The 25,947-nt window shown below is 37.7% G+C and overlaps 2 protein-coding genes across 5 annotated transcripts in view; one reads left to right on the forward strand and one right to left on the reverse strand.

The window, feature by feature from the left end:
• Window positions 1-662: 662 nt before the first annotated feature.
• Window positions 663-25,740, forward strand: jazf1b (JAZF zinc finger 1b). The gene is made up of 5 exons (XM_058745848.1): window positions 663-984; window positions 12,746-12,818; window positions 16,357-16,553; window positions 17,095-17,264; window positions 21,450-25,740. Exons 1-5 carry the CDS (start codon window positions 870-872, stop codon window positions 21,624-21,626), a joined length of 732 nt encoding a protein of 243 aa, XP_058601831.1. The 5' UTR covers window positions 663-869; the 3' UTR covers window positions 21,627-25,740.
• Window positions 25,002-25,947, reverse strand: part of tax1bp1b (Tax1 (human T-cell leukemia virus type I) binding protein 1b) — a 33,317-nt gene continuing 32,371 nt past the window's right edge. For all 4 annotated transcript variants that reach the window (XM_058745845.1, XM_058745843.1, XM_058745844.1 and 1 more), the window contains one exon: window positions 25,002-25,924. In XM_058745845.1, coding sequence (XP_058601828.1) covers window positions 25,729-25,924 — 196 coding nt within the window. In that variant the 3' untranslated portion in view covers window positions 25,002-25,728. The remainder of the gene's footprint in view (window positions 25,925-25,947) is intronic.

Genomic DNA, 25,947 nt, shown 5'->3' on the forward strand with positions numbered 1-25,947 from the left:
CAGTATGTTAAAGGTACAAAACAGATTTTAATAGCAGTGTGTGTTGTTGAATGTAGTGGTTTACATTCAAATTTCCCTGTTTGTAAATTACAGTTATATACTGTAAATTTGACAGTTTTGTTCTGTAAATGTGTTTACAGTTTTTCTGTATTTTTTACAAAATTATTCTGGCAGCCACAGCTGCCAGAATTATTTTGTAAAAACTACGGATTTTTTTTTACAGTGTAGGCTATTAGAAAATCTGCAAATCTGAGGGTGCAAAAAATCTAAATATTGAGAAAATCACCTTTAAACTTGTCTAAATGAAGTTCTTAGCAATGCATATTACTAATCAAATTTTCAAATTTATTCATGGAACATGATCTTTACTTAATAATCCTAATGATTTTTGGCATAAAAGAAAAATCGATCATTTTGACCCATACAATGTATTGTTGGCTATTGCTACAAACATACCCGTGCTGACTGGTTTTGGGGTCCAGGGTCACATATAATATACCACTTGAAAGCTGTAGGCTGTAGAAGTGTATCAAAGCCATGATTAGGCCTTTATCCCTTCAGTAATATTTTAGGTTTGAACATATTTTGAAGAAGCATTCTTTTTTTAAAGATTTCAAGTGAAGAATCACCCATAAAGACACGCACAATGGCTTATGGAGCAGGACTAGTGTACAGTATTTCACATCAACAGGTATGACGTGTCGGGCCCTCCTCTCTTTCTCTCTCGTGCTGCGCTGCTCCAGCTGCTGCTGTGCCGCCGCTGTCTGTTTATCTGTCTGTCTGTCTGTCTGCCTGACGGTGCGTGCGTGCGTGCGCGCGATCTCCTTTCCGCTCGCGCCGTGCTGCTGCTCCTCAATGTAGCAAAGACCATGACAGGCATCGCCGCCGCCTCCTTCTTCTCCAACATTTGCCAGTTCGGGGGCTGCGGACTGCACTTCGAGTCGCTGGCCGAGCTCATTGTGCACATCGAGGATAATCACATCGGTAAGTGCGCTCACGGAAGCACAATCTGTGCCGCTGCAGCGCGCGCAGCAATGGCCGGCTCGGGCGCTTCACAGTCACACTCACTTCCTGCGTCTCAGCGGCGCTGTTGCTAGGTGTGGTGAAGCGATGGGACTTCAGTACGTTTGGCTCGATTTCGGGGCTCTTTTAGGTGTCGATAGCACAATATATGAAGACGTTCGGGCGTCGTTTAACCGCTTCAAACTAGTACATGGTCTCAACGCGTAAACAAGTGATAGTGCTGCAGTGGGAATGTTATTTTCTGCGCAAGGCCCGCAGACGCGGAGCTTCGTGGAGATGTGTCCATCTCACCAGCTCAGAGCAGCTCATAAATGCGAAAGGCATGCATAAAGCAGATTAAATTCAATCCAGAAGTGATTAAATGCTTGTTAGCTAATGCAGCATAAGAGCTTCCTTAATGTGGCTAAAGGTAACGGGTACGTGTGGATGGCCATGATCATTAACGTTATGCGTCATAATAATGTGCAATGGTCATGGCAGAAATGCATTAATAGGCTAAACGACTAAATGCACAAAAGCACTGGGATCAGATGACTGCAAGTTGGTGTTCACTTATTGAATCATGAGTATGGTTTGTATGTGTTAATCCACTATTACAATGTCCTGTATGAAATATGACACTATGGTGGCTTGAATTTCAGAGCTATCAGATCTCAAATGTCTTGTCACAAAGATTTCAGCGTTTTCTTAGAATAATAAAAAAAGGAATTGTGTTTTAAAGGTTAAAATAAGTCGCATTGTAAGATACAATACTACTACTAATAATAATAATAATGAGAAATAGAGATTTATGTAACAACACCACTGTATACACAGTTGAAATGATGAGACATAAAGTTGCAATTAGAAAAACAGTTACATGAAATAATCACATTGCGAGATAAAAGTTCATAATTATAAGATATAAAGTCACACTATAAGAAATTTGTAAGAAATAAAGTTGCAGTAAAGTGAGATATATATATATATACAAGTCATAACTGTGAGAAATAATGTTGCAGTTATTAAATACATTTTTCCAGGATTCTTTTAATAGAACGTTCATAATAACAGCATTTATTTGAAATATAATTTTTTGTAACTTTATAAAAGTTACTTTTAGTTAATTTAATGCATCCTTACTGAATAAAAGTATTAATTTCTTTAGAAATAATAATAATATGACCTAGCTTTAACCTCTGAATGGTACTTTGTGTAGAAATCAAATAAAGAAGTTGAATTAAAGAGTCAGAAGTCAGAAATTGGCTTCTGTAATATCCTGCGTTATATCATAAATCCATATCCAAACAAAAAAACAACAACAACAACTGAGTTCTGGTCTCTTACACTGACTTGCATTTTGTCCAGGGTATTTTTGATTTAACCGGAAGCACATGTGGTTAAATTAAGGCACATTTTACCTCACTTTATAGTGGTTTGTATTATTTACAAGTGCAGATGTAGGTCATAAGGTTGCACTGGTGCCTATCAGGGTCTGATTTGTTGTCATTCTGGAGCAGGGGTCGCACTGGGGTCAGGAATCCCTTTGAGTCCCAGCCTGCAGAACTTATATCCAGTAGAACAGATGCGTAGGGTCAAGGCCCTTTATAGCCTGTATTGTCCCACTGTATCACTATTAGTGTTAAGGCTGTATTAATGCAGAAATAAATGTATGGATGTGTGCTTGTAAATGTGTGATAAATGAAATGAGTTGTTATGGTTTCGCACAAAATTAACAGTGCTTTCTGGTTTCTCTGGCTGTTGTGGAAGCAGAAATGTAAACACAAGATGACTGAGAAGTCCAAAAATGTAAGCATAGCATGAGATGGAATGCAGGTTTACTTTGAGCACACCTGAAAAAGTATATTACATACCTATCTGTCATAATCAAAATGCTCTCATGATATCTCTTTCATTACGGTTGGTGATTCAGTCTCTATAGTGCTGATGGATATCTCAGTCAGTGGGGGCTGGATCTGGACTCTGCTGATGTAATTTAACACCGTTGGACTACCTGTCCAATAGACTCTGGCAAGAGCCTGCATGGAGTGAATTTGTAAGAAAAAACCTGTTTTCTTGAGACAAAGCACCACCCTTCCCTTCCCTTCTCTCCCCTGCTGACTGACATTCCCTGTTAGCTCAGCTGGCCTCTGAGAGGGAGATCTGTCTGGAGAGCTGGTGGAAATCAGCAGTCCAGTCAAGCGATTTAGCCTGAGGTGTTTTCTGCCATCCATATGCATGCCAAACACACTCTGCAGCTCAGATACTCTGCCGCAGACTGAAATTTGCTATGAATGCATCACTTTTTGAAAGCGTGATGTGCTTGTTTGCATAGTTTTTGAATTTATTTTCAGAATTATGTGATCTAATGGTGCACGATATATCAGTACCAGTGTCAGTAATAGATATTACCGATTGATTTATTGGTATCAATTACTTATTTATTTGATTAGTATTCAATTAATTAATTTTATTATTCATTAATCCATTTTATTTGATTTAGATAGTATGGAATTAAATAGTATAGATTTAAGCATTTTTAATATAATACATGTTATTTTTGTTTTGATCTGTTTTAGGCCTTCATGTAGTTTGAGGTGTCAGATGTGTTCAAATTAGACATCTTACATATAGGTCATAAAGATCGTACTGAAGATATAGTGAGGGAAAATTTGCATACTAAACCTTGCATAATCTTTTAAATCATCTGCAGTTGACCTAGTTCTTGAGACAAAATGCAGTTGCACAAATTATACTCACTTTTACACTGCTATGTATTATTTTGAATGCATCCACTGGGCGCAACCAGTGTTCAGGTCCATGCACCCTATGAGCAGTTTTGTGGTATTATTCTGAAGTGGAATCACAAAGTGATTGGATGTTTTACCAGTTCTAGGCATAGACAGCCTAGGTGGTTGCCTAAGGTGCCACCAGCTGGTAAGTGCCCCAACATTCCTGTTAATATTAAAGGTGCAGTATTTAATATTGACAGCTAGCGGTTAAAATGAGTACTGCAGTCCATATTCGAAATATATGAGAGAGTGGTTTCTCCTGCCCCCTTCTCCTCAAACTTGACGCTCACGAGTTGCCAGATTGAGGACACTCAACAGGAATGAGCAAAATTGACAATGGTACACGATAAGCCTTGCAGTGAAAGTTGATGAGTTGATTTCTCAGCATGTCTCTGGTCATAGAGCTTTTTAGATGGATGCCGGGAACTTTTAGTTTGGGTAGAATCTGCGATCTTCCCACAAAGATATTAGCCCCTTTCTCACATAAAGTCTTTACTGGTAAATTACCGGTGCATTACCGTTAAGAGATCATTTGTGAACTGGACCTTTTCAAAAATACCTGTAAATTCGTTCTGGCAATTTACCGGTATGAGAAGTTGTAATATTACCAGTAAATTACCAGTGATGTGGTCTGTGTGAACGCAGAACGAGATTACCGTCATGAGTACGTATGAGTTCAGAACACGCTGACGTAAGACGTCTACTCCTACTCTGACGCAGATGATGTATTTACTCCGCGCTGTGTAGTTCAGTTTGAAGTCGTCTAATACGATGTCTCTGGGCCAAAAGCAGCTGCATAAATGTGAACATTTGACACAAAAATGAGAACATCAACAAACCTCCATATTAACAAATGATGTCTCATAGTTTACCGGTATTTTGAAACTGATGTATTAATGGTGCTTTACTGGTTAAAAGACGTAACATCATTGTCTGTGTGAACAGCGCATTTTTGTATTTACTGGTAAAGTCATTCTGGTCATTTTATTTGCAATTTACTGGTATTACTGTGTGAAAGCAACTATTGTCTGATAAGTCAGCGAGGCAACAAGTTAGCTGTATAAGCTTTCAGATGCAGCCAGTAAATTCTGGCTTAAATTTAGCTGGCACTTATTCATCCGAATAGGAATGGGAATTTATACTGACACCTGTTGGCCTGGATGAATGAAGTTTGTTTATAAACCGCTAACTGCCAATTCATACTATTATTAGTAGTAGTGGTAACTCTGTCAATTTTATGACACAGCTGGTCTTATGTCAACATGGCAGCTCTCGTGAGGCGATGTAGAGAGAGAAAAAAATATTTAATAGAAAACTTATACGTGTGAGTGGACAACATTTTAATGATATTTCCCAAAAGTGTTCATTCCTTTGAGTGTAAAGCTTTTTTAATTAGCAAAAAATAACTGCGTAGCCCTTTAAATTCCACTATGGCTGATTTGCATTTGTGTGTGTGTGTGTTTGCTGTGGTATTGCTGTGGCTGAATGTTTGAGTGCAGGCTTGTTTTACTATACAAAATGGAGACCTAGTTGCCACAATGGCAACACACAAGAGCTCCGCTCTAACAAAATAAAATGACCTAGAAAAACATTGCCGTTCCACTCAGCACTTTTAAACCTGTCGTTCTGAAAACTGATAGCCTTAGGCTGCCTGCCTTTGTTTAGCTTATTTTCACCAAAGGATTTATGTACCAGGTTAAATTGCCCTCAGGACCATCATGTTTACATCTAAACTAAATGTGTCAACACTCCGTGGTGCCCCATTCTCTGATCGGATGAGATGGAGGTTGATCAATTCCAGGCAGCTGACCAGAGCTGAGCTTGTTTTAATACCTCTTCTGCTCTCTGATCGCACGTCTTGCATGTGTCCGGGGTGTTAGCTGAAGGAGAGTGTGGCTAAAGTGACTTATTGCGCAGTAATGAGGCAATTAGTGTCCCATGGAACCCGTCCCTCACCCACAGCCCTGCTCCTGGCGAGGTGTGAAATCTGGCATGGCCCCACATAGGCCTGGAGCAAGCCTAATTACAAAGTGGGATGGTGGATTTTTGGCCTCTCTTCCTCTTCATCTGGGGACCTGCTGCTAAAAACATTCTCTACTTTAATTAACGCCCGGCTAAACAAAGCTCACATTCTAACGGGTGAGGTGGGTTCATTGACAGGTGCTCTTGTGACCAATAGGGGGCGATGGCATGCTACCAGCAGAACAGAGTGGAGATTTGCGAGGTCGGGTAGAGAAATATTGCCGATAGGCCTCATTGCTTACAGCAAATGAGCTTGTGAAGTTCTAAGGTTGTAATATTTTATCACCTTCGAATTTTCCTCCGTCTTCAAGCAAATTCGAGTTTGTGGTTAAAACGCTCTCTAGGGTTTGATTGTTATATGTATTACGATGGCAACAGTGTAAATACAAGGAAAGAGGGTGTGTCTGAACCTTTTACTGTTCGTACTTGTGCGTGTGGGTTCTGTAAGCAACGAAAAGATCCCTCCGAGACTCTCGCTGGATGTGACAATTTATGCGATTCGTTTTCAACTTCCAGCTCTTAAAATCGTGAATTTAAAACTGGCAGGCCGCGGCCTCCGAGGGTTTCACATTAAAAGTGTTAATATGACGCTGAGATGATTTAGGGAGTTGAATGGGTTACAGCGCACAGAATTATTCTAGTTGCGACTACAGTGTATAGCTAGCTTAAATCCTCCTGGTGTTTGGAGACTATCATAAAAAAAAAAATACAGTTTACACCATGTGCTGAATTGATTTATTTTATTTTTTTTAATTATTAGGTTTTCAAAAATATTTTTTTTAAATATTTATCTCTACCATTTTGGATAGAGGTCCAGTTTAAATTTAAGATTTTATTTCAATTGTAATTCAAGTTTTAGTTTTAGAATTATGTCTACTTGTTTTTAAACATGAAAAAAAAAAACTATTTTATTTCAGTCAACATTTATTTTTAATGGTTTTAGTTAACTATAATAGCCCTACAGAGGTCTTCTGCTTTCAAGATGTCAGCTCTACAGGGGTGATCTGCAGGCCTCTGAACAATGAACCTCTGAGCTTCACCACACTGAGGGCTCCTGGAATGGCCTGGAAAAAAAATCTCAACGGAAATAATAAATTTGAGCAGTGACTGGTGCCCCAGAGCTGCACCTGGTGGACCTAATTACCTCAAACCAACACCCCCTGTTCCCTCCTAGCCCTCCATCCAAACCCAGCGCAGGCCAGCTAATGACAGGAAGAGCTGATATTACCTGGATTAACCATGGCAGGGGGCTGCCGCTGATTTAGAACGTGTGCGTCTGTGTGTTTTGGATGTGTGTGTTGTGATGTTCACTTGTACAAGACCACCCATGCTCAAAGGAGCAGCTAAATGTTATATCTTCTGAATGACAAGAGGTTACATAGCAGCAGCTACTAGTGCGGTTTGGACCCTGGAGTGTTTTTGTGATTTATCTCTCCACAGTTTTTTGAAGGGAATAAATATCCTCTTTTAGTCACAAAGGATGCAACCACTCTGCCTGGTGTAAATATATCACAATATTGGCAACATGGTTTCCCATAATGCTTTGAGGAAAAAATGTAGGTGGAGTTTTTTCCCCCCCTAATTTGTCTGGTAGAGTAAAAAGAGAATTGTGGGTGGGGAAAAAACAGTGCATGTGTGGAGAATACACTAATGACTAGATCTCCAGCTGGCCCAAAAAATGCAGCCAGTGCAAGACAACACAAGCACACTTTCACACAACTACACAATCAATAGAAATTTCTGCAAAAAGTGCAAGAATGTGGATCTGAAATGTGTTTTCAGTTTGATAGACTAAATCACACTATGGATGCATGATATATTGGTACCTTATAAGTTAATATCCACTGATACAGGGATTTTTAAATTTAGGCCTATGTGTCAATATTGGAAATCTAATTTTGCATGCTTATTATTTTTGTATTTAGATTACCTTTGGTGTCATCTAACATTCATTCACACAATAAAACTGTTAATCTTATGCAAAACCCAAAATAAAAATCCATATTACTACTGAAAATTATGAAGTTGTTAATTCACTTGTAGCTTTTGAAATGTTTTTTTTTTTTTTTTTAAACAAAATAGTATACAATTGTAATAGTCTATTTCAGTTATCAGCCATAACATGCAAATAATTATCGCTTCATTGTTATCAAGCAGAATTTTAATATTGCTGCATCAGTAAATCACATTTATATTTTTTAATGGCCTGTACCAATATCTGGTGACCAAAATATCTGTAATATAATATTGGTATGCAGATATGTAATACAGCATATTTTCAAACTTTCTTACTTCGTGAAGATAAATTTTAGCATATTTTCAAACTTTCTTACTTCGTGAAGATAAATTTTAACATAAATTTTTCAGTGAACAAATTTTTAAACAAACTTATTTTGTGTGTGGGTAGTAACCAAAATATTTTGGTTACCAACATTCTTCAAAATATCTTCTTTTATGTTCCACGAAAGAATGTAAGTCATATATGTTTGAATTGATATGAGGATTATTAAACAGATTTTGGCAGATTTTCATTTTTGAGTGAACTCTTTAATTCACTAATATATTAAAAACATGTGGACAAAGATGTCAGCTGATTTGAAATTTAAACAAAGATAATGCAGATAATTGTTAGCCTAATTGATCTAACCAATCACCTATCTGTCTATCATTAGGATATACTCTTACTCTACCTGTTTACCCTTCCTTTGACCTCTTCAATCTGAAAGTCTTACTAAGTCTTGAGCAGTGGTGAAATAATGTTCCTGTGTGTGTGTGTGTGTGTGTGTGTGAGAGAGAGAGAGACCACCATGGTAGACCACCTGTTTGTGTACTTGTGGACCACCTCTCCCTGGTAGGCAGCAGCTCTGGGGCCCGTTAGTGACTTCAGGCCCTAAGGAGCCCGGGCAATTCTATGTGTGATTTACGGAGTGTGTGTGCGGATTGATCCATGTGTGTGTGACTATATGCAGCTCTTCTTGTTTCTCTTCTTCTGGGGCTTTTCCCCTGCACGGGTCATATGCACACATACAAAACTCCTTTTTCTTGGCACAGGAACAGCATGGTGCCTAATGCATCTTTTGTGTGTGTGTGTTTGGCAGAAGGGTGTGGGGTCTTTCTCGCAGTAGTTAAATCAATGCTAATGAAACACTTTAGCTGAGGTGCAGGCCGAGCTGAAAGCTTTAAACAATAAACCGACGTGGAACGACACACCTACATCCTACCTGCCCTTCAGGAAGCCCAGCGTTCAAATGGCAACTGAAACCAACCCCATACTGCTCCATATAATGCCATTGTCTGTGAAAAATATGTGCAATGTCATTCGTAAATTTTCATATGATCTGCTTGCGCCCCAGTGATGGTTATGTTTAGGGATGGACCTTTCTGCTTACTTTTTACTAAACATTGTATGTTTGTGAATGTTTCAGACTGAACAAATTAATACGAAATTGCCAAATAAAGTTATGTTTTCCCAATGCTGTCACCCAATTCAGTCTCATGAGAAAACATACTTTTACAATCTGGTGTTTTTGTATAAATTCATACAATATAATGTACAATTAAAATAAAACTTTAAGGTGCCATAGAATGCATTGATACAATATTTTAAATTGTTCTCTGATATCTACATAGAAGGTATGTGGCTTAAGTAAGGGCAAAAATTCTCCAGAAATGGTTTTACATGTACATTTACAACCCTAGTATTTCTATTGTAGTCCCTAGTCTGCTATTGGCTTATTTGGAAGGGTCATGAATAATAATGTCTGCTCTGATTGGCTGTTACACAGTGCAGCTCATTTCAGTTGCTCACAGCAGGAAGAAAGCACAGGGAGGAAAATATGCATTTCAATACTTTCTCTCGCAGTTATATCGTCGGGTAATTATGCTGTATATAAAATGCGGGCATCAGGGAGCCGCTATTAATATGCGGGGCACTGAAACTGCTTTCAAATACACAATCGCTTTTTACTTTCACTTTCGCTTTCAAGATTCGCGATCGCACAAACTCTGTTTATACTGTGGAGCGGCAGTACGGTACTTACCACACATTTTACAAGATCAGATGCTTGTCAGTGGTGCTCAGGATCTGTAAATCATTCGCCATCATCCTCAGTCATCTCTCCTTACTCTGTTTATGTGGTAAGTAAAATCTTATGTACTGCAATGTAACAGGGTACTGCTAGCAAGGAGCTAACCATGTCCCTTTAGTGGCTCACGTTGTTTTATTAGAACGCGTTATTTGCTTTCCGTGCCTTTCTGAATACAGACACCAACCCATCCCTGCACTTCACATCCCCTGCACAGCCTGGAACATAACATTTATTTCCATGATCTGCCATTTTTGCTGTTGTCCTCGCTTGTTTCTTCACAATACCTGCAGAACCTTAAATCTGTGAGATTTCGGCATTGTATTAAAGTGAAGTAGATTACATATTTTTACGTTATGGATGTCTTATATGTAGAATTTGCGGGTTTTTAAAAGGAGGCCGGAGAGCGTGACGTCCGTATTTTGCGTATTCAGAGTCTAGTCTGACTGGGTTTTTTATTTTAATTTTTTGGTAACCGTGCCGCTGCGGTTACATAAAACTACAACTTGGTGGCTCACAAACAGACTTTTTCTAAGCAACAAATAGCAGAAGAAGAGTCCCTGCCCTCTTTTATTTGGTGTTGTTTGATAAAAATCATAGCAAATATAAAAAATTCTGAATGGCTGTTTGAAAACATGTAAATGCTGCTTGACTTTTTCCTTGTTGACAAGTGGATGTAAGTGGGGAAAGTACTGAGACAAATATAAGGATATTAATAAAAAAAAATTGAATATCTTGATTCACAAATAACATACCGCTACAAAAATTAACCATGGTTTTACGACATATAAAACCAAAAATCCATGGTTACTATAGTTAAACCATGCTACCACAAATTAACCATGGTTTTGCTACCATAGTTTAACCATGGTATATATAGTGAAACTGTGGTTATACAAATGGCAATAAATACGCCAATTTTACTATAACAAAACCATGGTTAATTTTTGTAAGGGCCATATTTCTATTATTCTGTAAGTGCCACCTACTGTCAGAGACTGAAATAGCATGTTCACTCAACCCCATCTACCGTTTTTTCAGCATTGGTCTGAACAGACAAATCGCATGTGAAAATCATTTGTGTTGGTGTGAACAGAGTTGTGCCTAGAAGGGATACAGCTGCCGGAAGTGACGCAAAATCTTTCCATAAAATAACAATTTAATTTTGCTACCTATCACATTCAGTTTTATTAACTTCTACACCTATACCCCAACCCTAAACCTACCCCTTACAATAATGCAAATACAGTAATTATTTTTGTTCAGTGTGACAAAAATGACGCGATATTGATGTACGCATGCCCAGTAAGCCCTGGTGGTCGAAGATGTATCCCTTCTCTACCCGTAATCAATTCGGCAAAATGTAAAATAGTTACGAATTGCCTGTTGGGCGTCGCCACGGTGTAACAACCAGGTGGCAGCATCTGCATGCCTGTGTAATTACGAGGCGGCCGAGCCGGAGTGAGTGTGTGATAATGCCACGCTGGACGGATTCGCAGTTCTGACACGCGGGGTGCCGCGTGCTTTCGAAGAGTCGAGACAAATATGTTTCGGGTTAAACGGAGCAGAAAGAAATGTTTACTCACAGCAGAGGCATAAAAAGAGGCATTGAGATGCATCACAGGGGGGTGCACAGGGGAGGCTCATTAGATGAAACTGTGTTTTGGCAGTGCTTGTGTTAATGGTGTTGGAGAATGCCCGGAGAGACAGGCATCTGAAAACCATTACCCTGGCAGAGCCGCTGGTATGCGGGCACCGCCGACCACAGAAGGGACGTTACAGTGTTGGGATGTTAAGCGGATTTTTGTGCTTTCAGGCAATGAGATGCAGTTTAGAGACATTTTAGCCGGTTTGTGTATTCTAAAATAAGATAAAAATAAGAAATAACAGTAAGTGAAAAAACTAACTCAACCTAGAATGTTTATGTCTGTAATTTAGGGAAAAAAAGTGTATGTATGTATATATGTGTGTGTGTGTGTGTGTGTATATATTTATTTATTTATTTATTTATTTATTTATTTATTTATTTATTTATTTATACATTCATATTCGCCACAAGGTGGCAGCGTAGTCCACAATGGTGCTGCTTCGTGACAGCATTGACCGCACAGAATCAGAAGCCGTTTTGACAGAACAGCTCTAAAACAGATATCTTTATTTTTGAAGTCGACTCTTTAATATGCGCAACTAAAAACCAGACATAAAACCATCTTTGCCCTGGCGTGCGGGCATTTGGATCCAGTTGGAGGGTGATCTGGGTGGCCCTGCCTAGAAAATGAGCACATCTGGGAGGAATGGCAGAGAGCTTGTTCAGTGTGGTGTGGTGTGACACTAACCAAATGGCTGTCTTAAGTTTTACCAAACAGCTATTGGATACGCTCTCCATAGCCCAGTCCGGTCTCTCTCCCATGCAGAAGTGCTGATTTATTCTGCCACTAAGTAGAGTTTAATGAAAAAAACTTGATTAATGGAGTTAATTGCCATCTGCAAGTGATTGTGTACATGTTGTGTGGCAGAATCTAGTATTGAGTTTGAAAGTCAGTGACTTTAACAATAAAGTGAGTAATAGCTTCACTCTGGCAATGACACGTAAGCTTCCACAAACTCACTGACTCTGATGCCACAAAATGACTCTCTGGGGTGACGCAGATTTAAACAGGTAAACAACACTGCTGTCACCCAAAGAGTTTTAGCTATATATTCTTTTTGTGTATGTTGTTAGAGTTTATTTTTATACTACAGAAACCCTTAAAGCCTCAAAGTGCTCTTGGTTGTTCTTTTGTGGTGTGTTTTTGTGGTGTCTTTGTCAGTCTAGTGAATTATTCATCTCTCTGTTTTGTTTAGATACAGATCCTCGTGTGTTGGAGAAACAGGAACTGCAGCAGCCCACATATGTCGCCCTCAGCTACATTAACAGGTACATGAGTCATGAGATATTCAGATTTTATGGTGTAATAAATTATGATTTTAATTTTTGTTGTATTTTGTACAAATGTTTTTATTGGTTGTATAGAGAGAGAGAGTGAGAGTGATCTAGTTCATCAATATGTGTGTTAAATGTATTATGTATTTACTTCATAAATAAAAATATTTGTATTTTCCACAGCATTTACTCAAAAATCTAAAATATTTGATAATAGGAATTTTACATTCCTGTTTACTGTTAAGCGGTGAAGCAGGTGTCTTTTTTGGCAGATGTCAAATTTATTTTCAGTTTGTTTAGTTTTGTTTGCTTTATTGTCCACAATGTAAATTGATTTTGGCTCGCCACCACCATGTATTAAAAACAAAATGCAAACATAAAGATAAAACATAATAATATGGCATGTTAAACATTTAAAGGGATAATTCACCAAAAATGAAAATTCTATCATCAGTTATTCACCCTCAAGTTGTTTCATACCTGTGAGTTTCTTTCTTATGCTATTTTGAAGAATGTGTGTAACCAATGTGCGTTTCTGGTCTGGCGTCAATGGGATTTTTTCCCGATGCTATGGAAGTCAATGGGGACCAGCGACTGTTTGGTTACACAGAATCTTCAAAATATCATCTTTTGGGTTCAACAGAAGAAACAAACTCATACAGACTTACAACAAGTTTGAGAATTTGTATTTTTGGTGAAAATATTAATGACCTAAGACTTTTACACAGTACTGTATCTTTAAAAAAATATGATATATTTATCCAAATGAAAAATAACAATTAAAATATATTTATTAAAAAATTACAATAAAAATAAAATGTATGGGCTGGCTATGCATTCTGCATATAGCAAAGTAGCGATTAATCAGGCAACCTTAAACAATCAACCTTGAGACTGTACAAAAGTAACCAAATGACAAAAATGAATCTAAGAACAGTCCAGCATTTTCCTTAATGGGATTCTGTAGTTTTTGGAAAACAGCCATGTGGTCAAGTCCTCCTCTACATCCTCTTAGGGATCTGGTCAGTTTATGAAGCTGTAACGAACTTCAAACCAGCACCCAAGTCATCGTATACACTCAATTTCACTCTGTTGAATGTGGTTTGTGTAGGAATACTCCGAGCTTAGAGACAGAAAGCAGTTCCAGTGTTAAACAGCTTTAATAGGACGAATGGTGGTGGAAATTGTTGCATAACAAAGAGGAGACACTTTTGTCCATCTCTTAACTGCTTTATGTGGCTTCTGGCTGGTAATCTGTTAATTCCACACCAGCTTTAATAATGTCTGTGTGAACATTTATGCTTTAATACATACATTCACTGACAGTTTTATAATGCAACAAAATAAACTGGAGTGAATGCATTGTTGTAAGGTGGATTAGTCCTCACTGAAGCAGCTGAATCATAACAGATAGACTTGTATGACAGATGGTTCATTTGTATTGCAGGAAGAAGTAGCTGTTTATGGTTACAGTGGTTAAATTTGGGACATCAATTGTACATCACATCACTCTTGTTTGGAGAGAATTGGGGGATGTACTCACAGGACACATTCTTGCATTCAGAAGCGGATAGATGGAGTGCAACTGATAGAAAGGAACAAAACACAGGTGTCTTGAGATGTTTAATAAAAATTGAACCAGTTTTAACCTCCTATTTGATACATGTACACTATCATTCAAAAGTTTGGGATCTGTTGGATTTTTTTAATGTTTTTGAAAGAAGCCTCTGATGCTCAACAAGGCTGCATTTATTTTATCAAAAATTCATCAAAAACATTATGCTGTTGTACATGGTAATATTGTGAAATATTATATTGCATAAGATGCCAATATGGTCTTATCATCAATGTTGAAAACAGTTGTGCTGTTTCATTTTTGTGCAAACCATAAAACTTTTTTTTTTTTTGATATAGAAAATTTAAATAACAGCATTTATTTGAAATCTTAATCTTAATAACACTATAAATGTCTTAAAAACCCTACTGAGTGCAAGTTTTTAAACAGAGGTGTACATTGATTAACACCAACAAAAAAAATCATTGCCCACCTTTCCATTCCTAATACTCAAGTTCTTGGCTGATTTATTTATTGAGAATTAAAAAAGGTAAATGAATGTATTAATGTAATGTATTAATATATTAGTGCAAAAAATATGATGATTAACCGGAGTTCTTCAAGTAGGTTGACGAATTTAGCTTTTTTGCATTCTGTCAAAGTTTGATATAGTGGCTTAAGTAGTGCTGGACGGTTCGAATTACGCACACTGTATGCATTTTTTTAAAACTGGCATAGAAGTGGCTAAGCAATGTAGACGGCATTGTGAATTGAGAGTGGATCCCTGATAATTGCATACACTTCTGACTAATGGTTGGAGAAATATTAATTACACACATCTAATTCTTTAACTAGGCAAATAAAATAACTGTAAGCAGCCGTTAAAAGAGGCCACAGACACTGAAGATGAACGCAAAGAGGAGAGCAAACTCACTTCACCATGCGCAAAACATTGGAACAAAATCCTATACTGAATTGGGGGTGGGGGTTTATATAAATGTATCTCTGAGGGGAACTTTCTTTTCTTCTTACCTCCATATAATGCATATTAATGTGGTATTTAAAAGTGCAGCACTGCTTTGTTTACGGCAGTAACCAATTAAAACGCTGCATCGCTGCTGTTACATAAGCGACACCTGCTGTCAGAGAGTGGATTTGCATTGTCATTCAGCCCGTCTGCTGTTTTTGTTTCAAGCTGGCATGTTTTATGTAGGATAATTTCACACCATTCTGTTTTTGCTGCAGATTTTGAAATTATACAATCTAATTTACATCAAAAACTGCTCATGCCACATGTAACATGTTTGATTGGATCATGATTAAAATACAGTGGTTTCATGCATTCGGATTCATATGAATGCACAGTCAGGGAAAAACCGTGATAAACCGTGAAACCATCAGAATCCTAAAAAAAAAAAACCAGCACTAGGTTAAAGTATTTTCCATGGGTTTTGTTGAACCTGCTGTGTGTGTAATACATGTGCAAATGTACTTCATTTTGTTGCCACAGGCTTTTTCCTTTAACAGCCATGTATTCCTTTGCCAGCTCATTTTCATTGCTACATTGTGCTCACTGAGACTGTATCTTATCAAGGTAGTTTTCCTTCAGTTAGTGTGGACAGATAAAGGGCTGGATTTTTTTTTTTTTTTTTTGTCCCAGAAACATCAAGTAGCTTTTTGTAGTGAGTAAATTTAATCGACTGGAAAGTCTTTGTGCGCAAAGTCTTTATACATTTTTTTGTTGTTGTATCCAATAATAACAAACAGCTATGAAAAGTCATGGAAATTAATTGCTCAGAAAGTGTGATGGCAAATGTACTGATGTTTGTGTGGCTGGATTAGAGTATTTTAGTTTATGACTGTTACTTTACATGTTTGGGCTTCCCAATAAGCAATAAGTCTTTGTTTTGAGTTTGCTATAATTTGTTGTAAATCAGTTTAAGAACTTCATCTAATAAAGTTCACTTCCCTCTCTAGGTTTATGACAGATGCAGCACGGCGGGAGCATGAGTCTCTGAAGAAGAAAGTTCAGCCAAAGCTGTCACTCTCACTGACGGGCAGCCTTTCACGCAACAGCGTGGCCACGCCCCCTCGCCACAACAGCGGCAACCTGACCCCGCCCGTGACTCCGCCCATCACGCCTTCGTCTTCGTTCAGGAGCAGCACCCCCACAGGTACTTCGTCAGGAACTCGCTTTATGCTTATGTTTCCTAGAAAGATGAATTTTGGTAATAACTCCATTAAACCTGCAGTGCTTGTTTGATGATCTGTTGTAATAGATAAACCAATAATCACATTGTGAGTCACACACTGTTTGTTTTTTTTCACCGCTGCAGTTTCCCATGGCCCTCTCTAGAGCAACATGTGCTCTCTCTCCCACAATTAAATGTTTTAAGCATTTTATTTGTGTGGGTTTGGAACAGAAACTAAATAGTCTCCAAATTGCTTGTATCATACTATTACTGTGCTTTAACCCTTAGACCTTCTTATGCCTTCCAGATTCTTTCTCATAAAACGCGAGCGCTTTGCTTGCTGGGCACAGTACTGTGAGAAAGATAACTGTACCAGTTTTCTTAAAGCTATTGTGTGTCCGCTGTGGTGGCTGATGGGAAATGCTGTTTTGTTGTTCTAGCGGTGTAGTGGTTAATTATCTGAAAGGTTTGATGTGTCGTAACATGATCAGTTACTAAATGATTATTTGCTTTGTGCTTTCAGGAAGCGAGTATGATGAGGAAGAAGCAGAATATGAAGAGTCTGACAGTGACGAGTCGTGGACCACCGAAAGTGCCATTAGCTCTGAATCCATCCTCAGTTCCATGTGCATGAACGGCGGCGATGAGAAACCGTTCGCATGTCCCGTGCCTGGCTGCAAAAAGAGATACAAGGTAAAATGGCTTAAAATATTTACTTTTATTTGTCTGTACACTATAGGTTTGTGGATAATTTTTGAAGACTAGAGAAATCCTAACAGCATGGAAAACATGCAACACAAAAAGTCCTTAAAATGATCAAAAACTAATATTTATATAATATTTTTATGAAAAATTAAAATTTTATACAATTTATAAATATACATTTAGTAATTCATTTAATATTTTTTACATTTCATATATTTTAACTAAAGGGGTCATATGACAATGCAAAAATAACATTATTTTGTGTATTTGGTGTAATGCAATGTGTTTATGCGGTTTAAGATTTAAAAAACACATTATTTATCACATACCGTACATTATTGTTGCTCCTCTCTGCCCCGCCTTTCTGAAACTCGTTGATTTTCACAAAGAAAAATCGTCGTTCTTATCGTTCTGAGAAACGTGGTGTGCTCTGATTGGCCAGCTATCCAGTGCGATGTGATTGGCCGAATACCTCAAGCGTGTGACGGAAATGTTACGCCCCTTACCGTATTTGGAAACACACAGCGTCTCCACGACATGGCGGTGGCGGCAACAATACTACAGCGAGAATAAAAGTTACGCCGCCTTTCCTTGCGTAAACATTTGGGCGGTGTTATGCAAATCTTCCAACACAGTGACGTAGACGTGGGGGCGTGTTTAAATGAGGCGTTTTTAGGAAGGTGTGGATGAGTCTTAACTTTTATAAAGAATATCTCTTTGGTTTTGAGACTTTAGTCTTTGCAACTTCAGGGATCTTATCTCTGCACAAACAGCTTGTAACACTCCAAAGACAAAGGAAAACTTGAAATCGCATCATATGACCCCTTTAATATATTTTATTTTAAATATACTTTATATTCTTTAAAATGTGTATTGTTAAGAGGTTTGGGGTCAATAAGATTTTAACTTTTTTACAAAAAAATACTTTTGAAAGAAGTCTCTTATACTCAGGCTGAATTTATTTAATCACAAATGCAATAAAACAGTAATATTGTGAAATATTATGAAATTTAAAATAACTGTTGTATATTTTTATGGGAAAGCTGAATTTTTTTGTAGCCATTACTCCAGTCTTCAGTGTCACATGATTCTTCAGAAATCATACTAATATGCTGATTTGATGCTGAGAAATTTCTAATTACTATCAATGCTGACAGTTGTGCTGCTTAATATTTTAGTGGAAACCTTGATGTATAATTTTTCAGGATTGTTTAAAAGAGCAGCACTTTCTTAAAAGAAAATAAAAATCCACCTTTTGCTGAATAAAAAAAAAATCTTACTGCCCCCAAACTTTGAACAGTAGTATGTACAGTGGGGAAAAAAAGTATTTAGTCAGCCACCAATTGTGCAAGTTCTCCCACTTAAAAAGATGAGAGAGGCCTGTAATTTTCATCATAGGTATACCTCAACTATGAGAGACAAAATGAGAAAAAAAAATCCAGAAAATCACATGTAGGATTTTTAAAGAATTTATTTGCAAATTATGGTGGAAAATAAGTATTTGGTCAATAACAAAATTTCATCTCAATACTTTGTTATATACCCTTTGTTGGCAATGACAGAGGTCAAATGTTTTCCTGTAAGTCTTCACAAGGTTTTCACGCACTGTTGCTGGTATTTTGGCCCATTCCTCCATGCAGATCTCCTCTAGAGCAGTAATGTTTTGGGGCTGTCGCTGGGCAACACGGACTCCAAAGATTTTCGATGGGGTTGAGATCTGGAGACTGGCTAGGCCACTCCAGGACCTTGAAATGCTTCTTACGAAGCCACTCCTTCGTTCGGGCGGTGTGTTTGGGATCATTGTCATGCTGAAAGACCCAGCCACGTTTCATCTTCAATGCCCTTGCTGATGGAAGGAGGTTTTCACTCAAAATCTCACGATACATGGCCCCATTCATTCTTTCGTTTACGGATCAGTCGTCCTGGTCCCTTTGCAGAAAAACAGCCCCAAAGCATAATGTTTCCACCCCATGCTTCACAGTAGGTATGGTGTTCTTTGGATGCAACTCAGCATTCTTTCTCCTCCAAACACGACAAGTTGAGTTTTTACCAAAAAGTTATATTTTGGTTTCATCTGACCATATGACATTCTCCCAATCCTCTTCTGGATCATCCAAATGCTCTCTAGCAAACTTCAGACGGGCCCGGACATGTACTGGCTTAAGCAGGGGGACACGTCTGGCACTGCAGGATTTGAGGCCTTTGTTACTTTGGTCCCAGCTCTCTGCAGGTCATTCACTAGGTCCCCCCCGTGTGGTTCTGGGATTTTTGCTCACAGTTCTTGTGATCATTTTGACCCCACGGGGTGAGATCTTGCGTGGAGCCCCAGATCGAGGGAGATTATCAGTGGTCTTGTATGTCTTCCATTTTCTAATAATTGCTCCCACAGTTGATTTCTTCACACCAAGCTGCTTACCTATGCAGATGAAAATTACAGGCCTCTCTCATCTTTTTAAGTGGGAGAACTTGCACAATTGGTGGCTGACTAAATACTTTTTTGCCCCACTGTATATGATTAAATAATAAAATAATTTCTCACAGACCCCAAATCTATTAGCACCATTATTTAAAGCTGTTTACTTAGGATTTCATTCACTAAAAAGCAGGTTTACAGCACACCTTTGTATCCATAAACAATAGCAATCACCAGTGGCACAAATATGATCAAACAGTGAATGCTGGGGTCTCACTGTTTAGCAGTCAAAGAGTTTATTAACACTAAGAGCTGTAATGGGGACAGGACTGGAAGCTTGACATATATTTTAAAGGCATACATGCAGTCCACTGAAGGCCTGTGCGTTTTATGAGATTTTCCACTGCCATCTGGTTCTGGCTGCTGAGATAAATGATGTGCAGCCTGTGAGAGCCGCATTCAATAAGAGGGAGAGGAAATGGATGATGACAGCCATGAGGGTGTCTCTGCATGTTCAGATGTACTGTTAGATGTGGCTCTGATTTGGGTTTATTTGGGTTCAGTGGGTGTCTGGTCTCCACTGATGTCAAGCAGCTGATGGTTTTCCTCATTATTTCACACAACACTGGATGTTTTATATGTCTGGAATTATTAAAGCGCATTTTTTACTCACAGATCGTTTTGTTTGCCTTCGGATTATTGATAAATGTTATAATGTAATATGGAATTCAAAACTTGTAGTAACTGAAGTGAATTGTAAAATGTTGTTTGCACAGTTGCATCCTCCGTGCCGAACTGAGGTCATCTAGGATCACAAAATGATTTCATTGGCTGAAAGTACTTTTAATATGTATATTTTCACTTCCTGATTAGAAAGTCGCGTCATGATGTTTGCCATCTGAACTGTTATTGCAGACATTAATGTCTTATATAGATTATAAAAGATTGTGTGAATATAGATTTTATAATTTTTTAACTTGCAAATGTTACATTGTTTTTTTTATACATTTGACAAAAAAACAAAACAAAAAAAACAGTAATATTGTGAAATATTATTATAATTGTATTACAAATTTGAATTTATTTTAAAATGTAATATATTTGTGTGACGGCAAAATTTAATTTTCAGCAGTCATTGCTCCAGGCTTCAGTCACATGATACTTAAAAAATAATTCTATGTGCTGTAATATGGTGCTCAAGAAACATTTTTTTATTATCAATGTTGAACAACAACATTGATAATAATAAAAAAAAAGTTGTACTACTTAATATCTGTGGAAACCATGATAAAAGTTCAAAGAACAATTATTTGAAATAGAAATCTTTTCTATCATAAATGTCGTGACTGTCATTTTTGTTATAAATGTAATTATATATTAGTAATATATATGTATATGTGTGTGTATATAGTTATTTAGTATTAATAAAATAAATATTACTTAGTTAAGTATATATTAGAAATTAGTATTAATTTCTTTAAAAAAATCTTTGAATATGTTCATATTAAATAAATTTTTATCTGATCAGGCAGGACAGGAACCCCTGGAGGTCCTCAACTCAGACAATTGATGCCATATAAATTAACAAAAATATGAATAATTCATTTAAAATTTCAAATCACACTTCTTTTTGTGAACCAGTCAAGACTTACTATAAAGTGAATCTAAATGCAGCAGTGAGTTGTTGTTTTTTCCCTCCTGTGCAGTCAATTATTGTCTAACCTAAACAATGATCCTCTTGTTTCTGCTCTTCTCTGCAGAATGTGAATGGTATCAAGTACCACGCCAAGAACGGCCACCGCACTCAGATCCGCGTTCGGAAGCCCTTCAAGTGCCGGTGTGGTAAAAGCTACAAAAGCTCTCAGGGGCTTCGACACCACACCATCAACTTCCACCCGCCCGTCTCTGCCGATATCATCCGCAAGATGCAGCAGTAGAGAGTGCCAACATCCCCCCCCCACACACACACACACACACACACACACACACACGTGTATATACAGTACAAACAGAACACCTCCACATCCATCCGCACCAGCAGCTGTGGCTGTCCATTAACTCTGACTTTGACCCGTCTTCTCCTCAGTTTTTTGGAGGACCTCCAAAAAATATTTGTCTGGAGGAGTTTGTCTTTCTCTATTTTACTCTTTCAGGAGTAAGACTTCTTCACCTCCCTTTTCATTCCACTCCTCATGAGGAGGAAACTTTAATCTTTTTATATTCCTCTTCCTCAAGGAAGACTCCCGAATCCCTGTATCATTCCGTACCTCCATGAGGAGGATTTGATTCAACCATCTGTCAAAACACTACATTTTGAATCGCATGCTTTAATTCTGTTATTTTTGATTATTTCATTTGCTTATTTGTATTTCACAGTTTTGTATTTTTGCACATTTGCTTAATCTTTTTGTTTTCCTCGTCTTTATTTTTTTGATGCTTGGTGCTTATTGCAAGACTGACGATATGTTTGGAAAGGTCAGAATCGTGACTAGATAACCAGCCTCACGCGAGTGAACGTGAGTCTCTGTGAGAGAAAAAACGAAAGATAGGAAAGGCTTGAAAAGTCTGAATGTTTTATCTACCCCGTATAAGCAACATTCATAGCTACAGATTGTGTATAACTATATATTCTATAAGTTTCATAGTCAGATTTAAATTCTATACTTTATTCCTAAGTTTTATTTTGTATATTTTCAACCGAGCTTCGGAGATGACGATATCGATTGATTGTGGATGTGCAGTTTTCGGTAGTGCTTTCACCCTTTCCATTAATCTCAGAAAAGTTTTGAGTTATAGCACCAAATGACTCTCAGGTGACAAATCGCCAGCATTTAAAAACGATAATCCTGATCTGATAGTATTTTAGAGTAGGCTGTTACACTCTTCCCAGGTCGGCTGTGGCCGGGCCGTTCTGGAGCGTTCTAGAACTCCACAGCGATCTGGAGAAGAACCTAAAGCACTTTGTAGTGACCCGTTGCCAACCTGTTCAGGGCATTTTGTATTGCCAAGGAGTTGCAGAATGTTTTCTGCAAGTCAGCTGCGAAATTCCAAGGACTAATATGGCGCTTTGGAGGTCTCTCTTTCTGAGGTTCTTTCATTTTTTTTCTAGCTAAGGGAATTCATTCTTTCGCTATACCTCCAGTGTGCTTGTTAGATGTGAGATTATTGAAACTGGTTGCCTTGAATTGTGGTACACCACAGCATTCCAGTACAGTATATGTGTAGCCAAGTGATTCAGATTGTGTATTCATCCTGATTCTGGCTCGTCTCTGGTGTATCCGTGTGACTTTTATACCCCTAACCTGTCACTGGGATGATGTAGAGTCACAACCCAAAGATATTCAAGTGTGAACACATACTTTGAATCAGAAAGTTACTTGATTTGATTTGCTTTTGGACTTGTGGGTGGTATAAACGAAGAATCGCTAGATCCTCCAGAGATGCCGGCCAGATCGGGGCCTGCCAATCACTCATTATGACATTACTGCATGGACGTTAATGTTGTTGGAATTGCAGTATCGGTTTAGATGCAACATTGTAACAGTATTACACTGCCAGTACAGAGGGAAGTATTTGATATATTGTGTACTTAATGTATTGTCTCGATGTGAGTGCTTTAAATTATATTTTCTTAAGTTTCTGGACAACAATGTTCCTACATGAAGTCAGACACCAGGGGTTGTTTTGGAACTGGTGACATTTTCTGCAACAAAACTGAAAAAAAAAAAAAAAAAAAAAAAAGCTGCTTCATAAATGTATACCTGGTTACATTTTATATATTAAAATGGCCTCTGATATGTTTTAAAAAATTGTCTTTTTTTATTTCTTCCCTCCAGGAATGTGGATTCATGGTCAATTTTAGTATAAGGATAGAGGAAAATTATTATATACCCATTTAATATATTTTTTTATTTATTTATTATTATATGATATGTGACCCTGGACCACAAAACCAGTCATAAGTAGCAGGGGAATATTTGCAGCAATAGCCAACAATACATTGTATGGGTCAAAATGACCGATTTTTCTTTTACGCCAAAAATCATTCGAATTTTGAGTAAAAATCATGTTCCATGAAGATATTTTGTAAATTTCCTACCGTAAATATATTACAACTTCATTTCTGATTAATAATAGGCATTGCTAAGAACTTCATTTGAACAACTTTAAAGGCGAATTTCTCAATATTTAGATTTTTTTTTTATTTTGCACCCTCATATTCCAGATTTTCAAATAGTTGTATCTTGGCCAAATATTGTCCTAACAAAGCATAAATCAATGAAAAGCTTATTTATTCAGCTTTCAGGTGATGTATGAATCTCAATTTCAAAAAATGGACCCTTATGACTGGTCACATATTGTTTTTTGTAATAGATATGTAGTCAAAGTTCTGGGGCCTCATTTATAAAGCGTGTTACCATAACCGCACTGAAAGGAAAAGCAGTGGACAAATATTGCCACCGCACTTCAGCAGCCAGGCGAGTAATACTTCTAAAGAATGAATAGAATACATATTTTCTTAAAATGTATAAACCTTATACTTGAAGAAATGGCTTATAGTCACTGTAATTTCTCGCAAGAATTTATGTGAGAAAACGTATTTTCGCTGATGGTCGGGAACGCCTCTTCACTGAATGTTTTGTAGTGTGTGCGCCTCGTCAGCGTTGTGTTGTGTAGTATGCGCGCAGCTATGACAAGACGACGACAGATGAGAAGAAATCTTGTTGCGTAGTGTGAGCTTGCCATTAGGGTGTGCGTACGCGTAAATCCACGCCAACGCTCATATTTGTAAAAACTGGCTTTGACGTAAAAAAGTGCTTAGCGTCACATCAGGGTCTGAGCAAATCTACACACTTTTTCTTGTTGGAGTGCTGCAGGTTTTTGAAAATGCAAGCTGTTCTTGCAGCTCGCTGTCCTAAATGAAAGAATATGGATGATGACTGGTGATCTTTTACATGTTAATGACATTAATTAGGAGTCGTTTACAAGGCAGAGAGCTGAAACCATTCATTTGTGCACAAGTTCAAGATCATTTGCGATTCAAAGATTACACATACTTGAGAGATGCTCATAAGATCAATTTTAGGATGGTTTCTGCGCAACATTTTATAAATGAGGCCCAAGGTGTTACAACTTCTAAATACTTAAATTCATAAAGTTTAAAAAATTGTAGTATGTTCCTTTCAGGCTTTCTAATAAAAAGAATCATTACAGCTAATCCTCAAAATGAAGCCTTACCATGTGGTTTTGGTAAGTGAAGGTAAATGTTTTCAATTTGAACAACTCCACAGGACCAGTATGACCAGCATAAATATTGCTTCAGTGAAATCTTTATTAGTTTAGATCAAGTATATAAGACACACTCGCACAGTAAGAGACCGAAAGTATTTAACTAAGGAAATGGAACAAAAATAAAAGATCTAGGTTTGTGATTTCAGTGCACAGGAAACGTGAGCATGCGACTCAATTGAAATAAATGATTTAAATAGATAAAGGAAAAAACACTAACTCAAATAACTTGATTATCAAGGTTTATCTTTAAAAGCTTATTCTAAAATAATTTTATAATATAGAACCACCCTCTTAGCTGGTCACATACATGCCCTGCCAGAAAAAGCTGTGCTCTGCCTGCACAGAGTATAGTAGGCGATACCTGACATAAACTATAGAACCTGGGGAAGGTTCTCAACAGAATGCTTTAATATGACATTTGCTCAGTGTTCTTAAATTATTCTTAACCACCTGCAATGCTAACTTTGATATGAGAAGCGTTAAAGTGAGCTAGAATAAACAGTCCTATTGACAGAAGTAATCCCCAACTACAATGGACTTAAATAAAAACCCTAAAACGTCACCCAAATCCATCTTTTAGTCATTTGGAATTCATTAACAGTATCCAGACTTTATCTTGATTGCGTTAAATAAAGAATCAGTTCTCTACAGATGAATGCTCAAAGCTAAATATGCTGTTTAAAGTGGCTGTTAACTGTAACACAAATGAGCAGAATGTGAAGTGGAGGCAAGGACTCTTTTTCTCGACTAGAAGTTGAGCACGTTACTGTCGAAGTGGGTGAGGACGTGCTTCTCGAAGAGCTCCTGGTCACAGTCGAGAGGGAACTGTTCACCGCACATGGGGCAGATCTTCCAGTGGCTCTCCACGTGCTCCTCAAACTTGGACTGGTCGTAATGAGGAGGGAAGATCACTTCACACAGCGGACAACGCTTCTGCTCCCCACTGCGAGATGGAGAAATTAAACT

This window comes from Onychostoma macrolepis, chromosome 16, assembly GCF_012432095.1.
Source record: "Onychostoma macrolepis isolate SWU-2019 chromosome 16, ASM1243209v1, whole genome shotgun sequence".
In the NCBI taxonomy this organism is placed as follows: domain Eukaryota; kingdom Metazoa; phylum Chordata; class Actinopteri; order Cypriniformes; family Cyprinidae; genus Onychostoma; species Onychostoma macrolepis.

What these genes read in the sequence shown, in the direction of transcription:
- jazf1b (XM_058745848.1), top strand. Translation starts at nt 870, where the DNA reads ATGACAGGCATCGCCGCCGCCTCCTTCTTCTCCAACATTTGCCAGTTC. An exon ending in GCCCTCAGCTACATTAACAG is followed by an intron (nt 12,819 to 16,356) that starts GTACATGAGTCA and finishes TTCCCTCTCTAG; the next exon opens with GTTTATGACAGATGCAGCAC. An exon ending in CAGGAGCAGCACCCCCACAG is followed by an intron (nt 16,554 to 17,094) that starts GTACTTCGTCAG and finishes TTGTGCTTTCAG; the next exon opens with GAAGCGAGTATGATGAGGAA.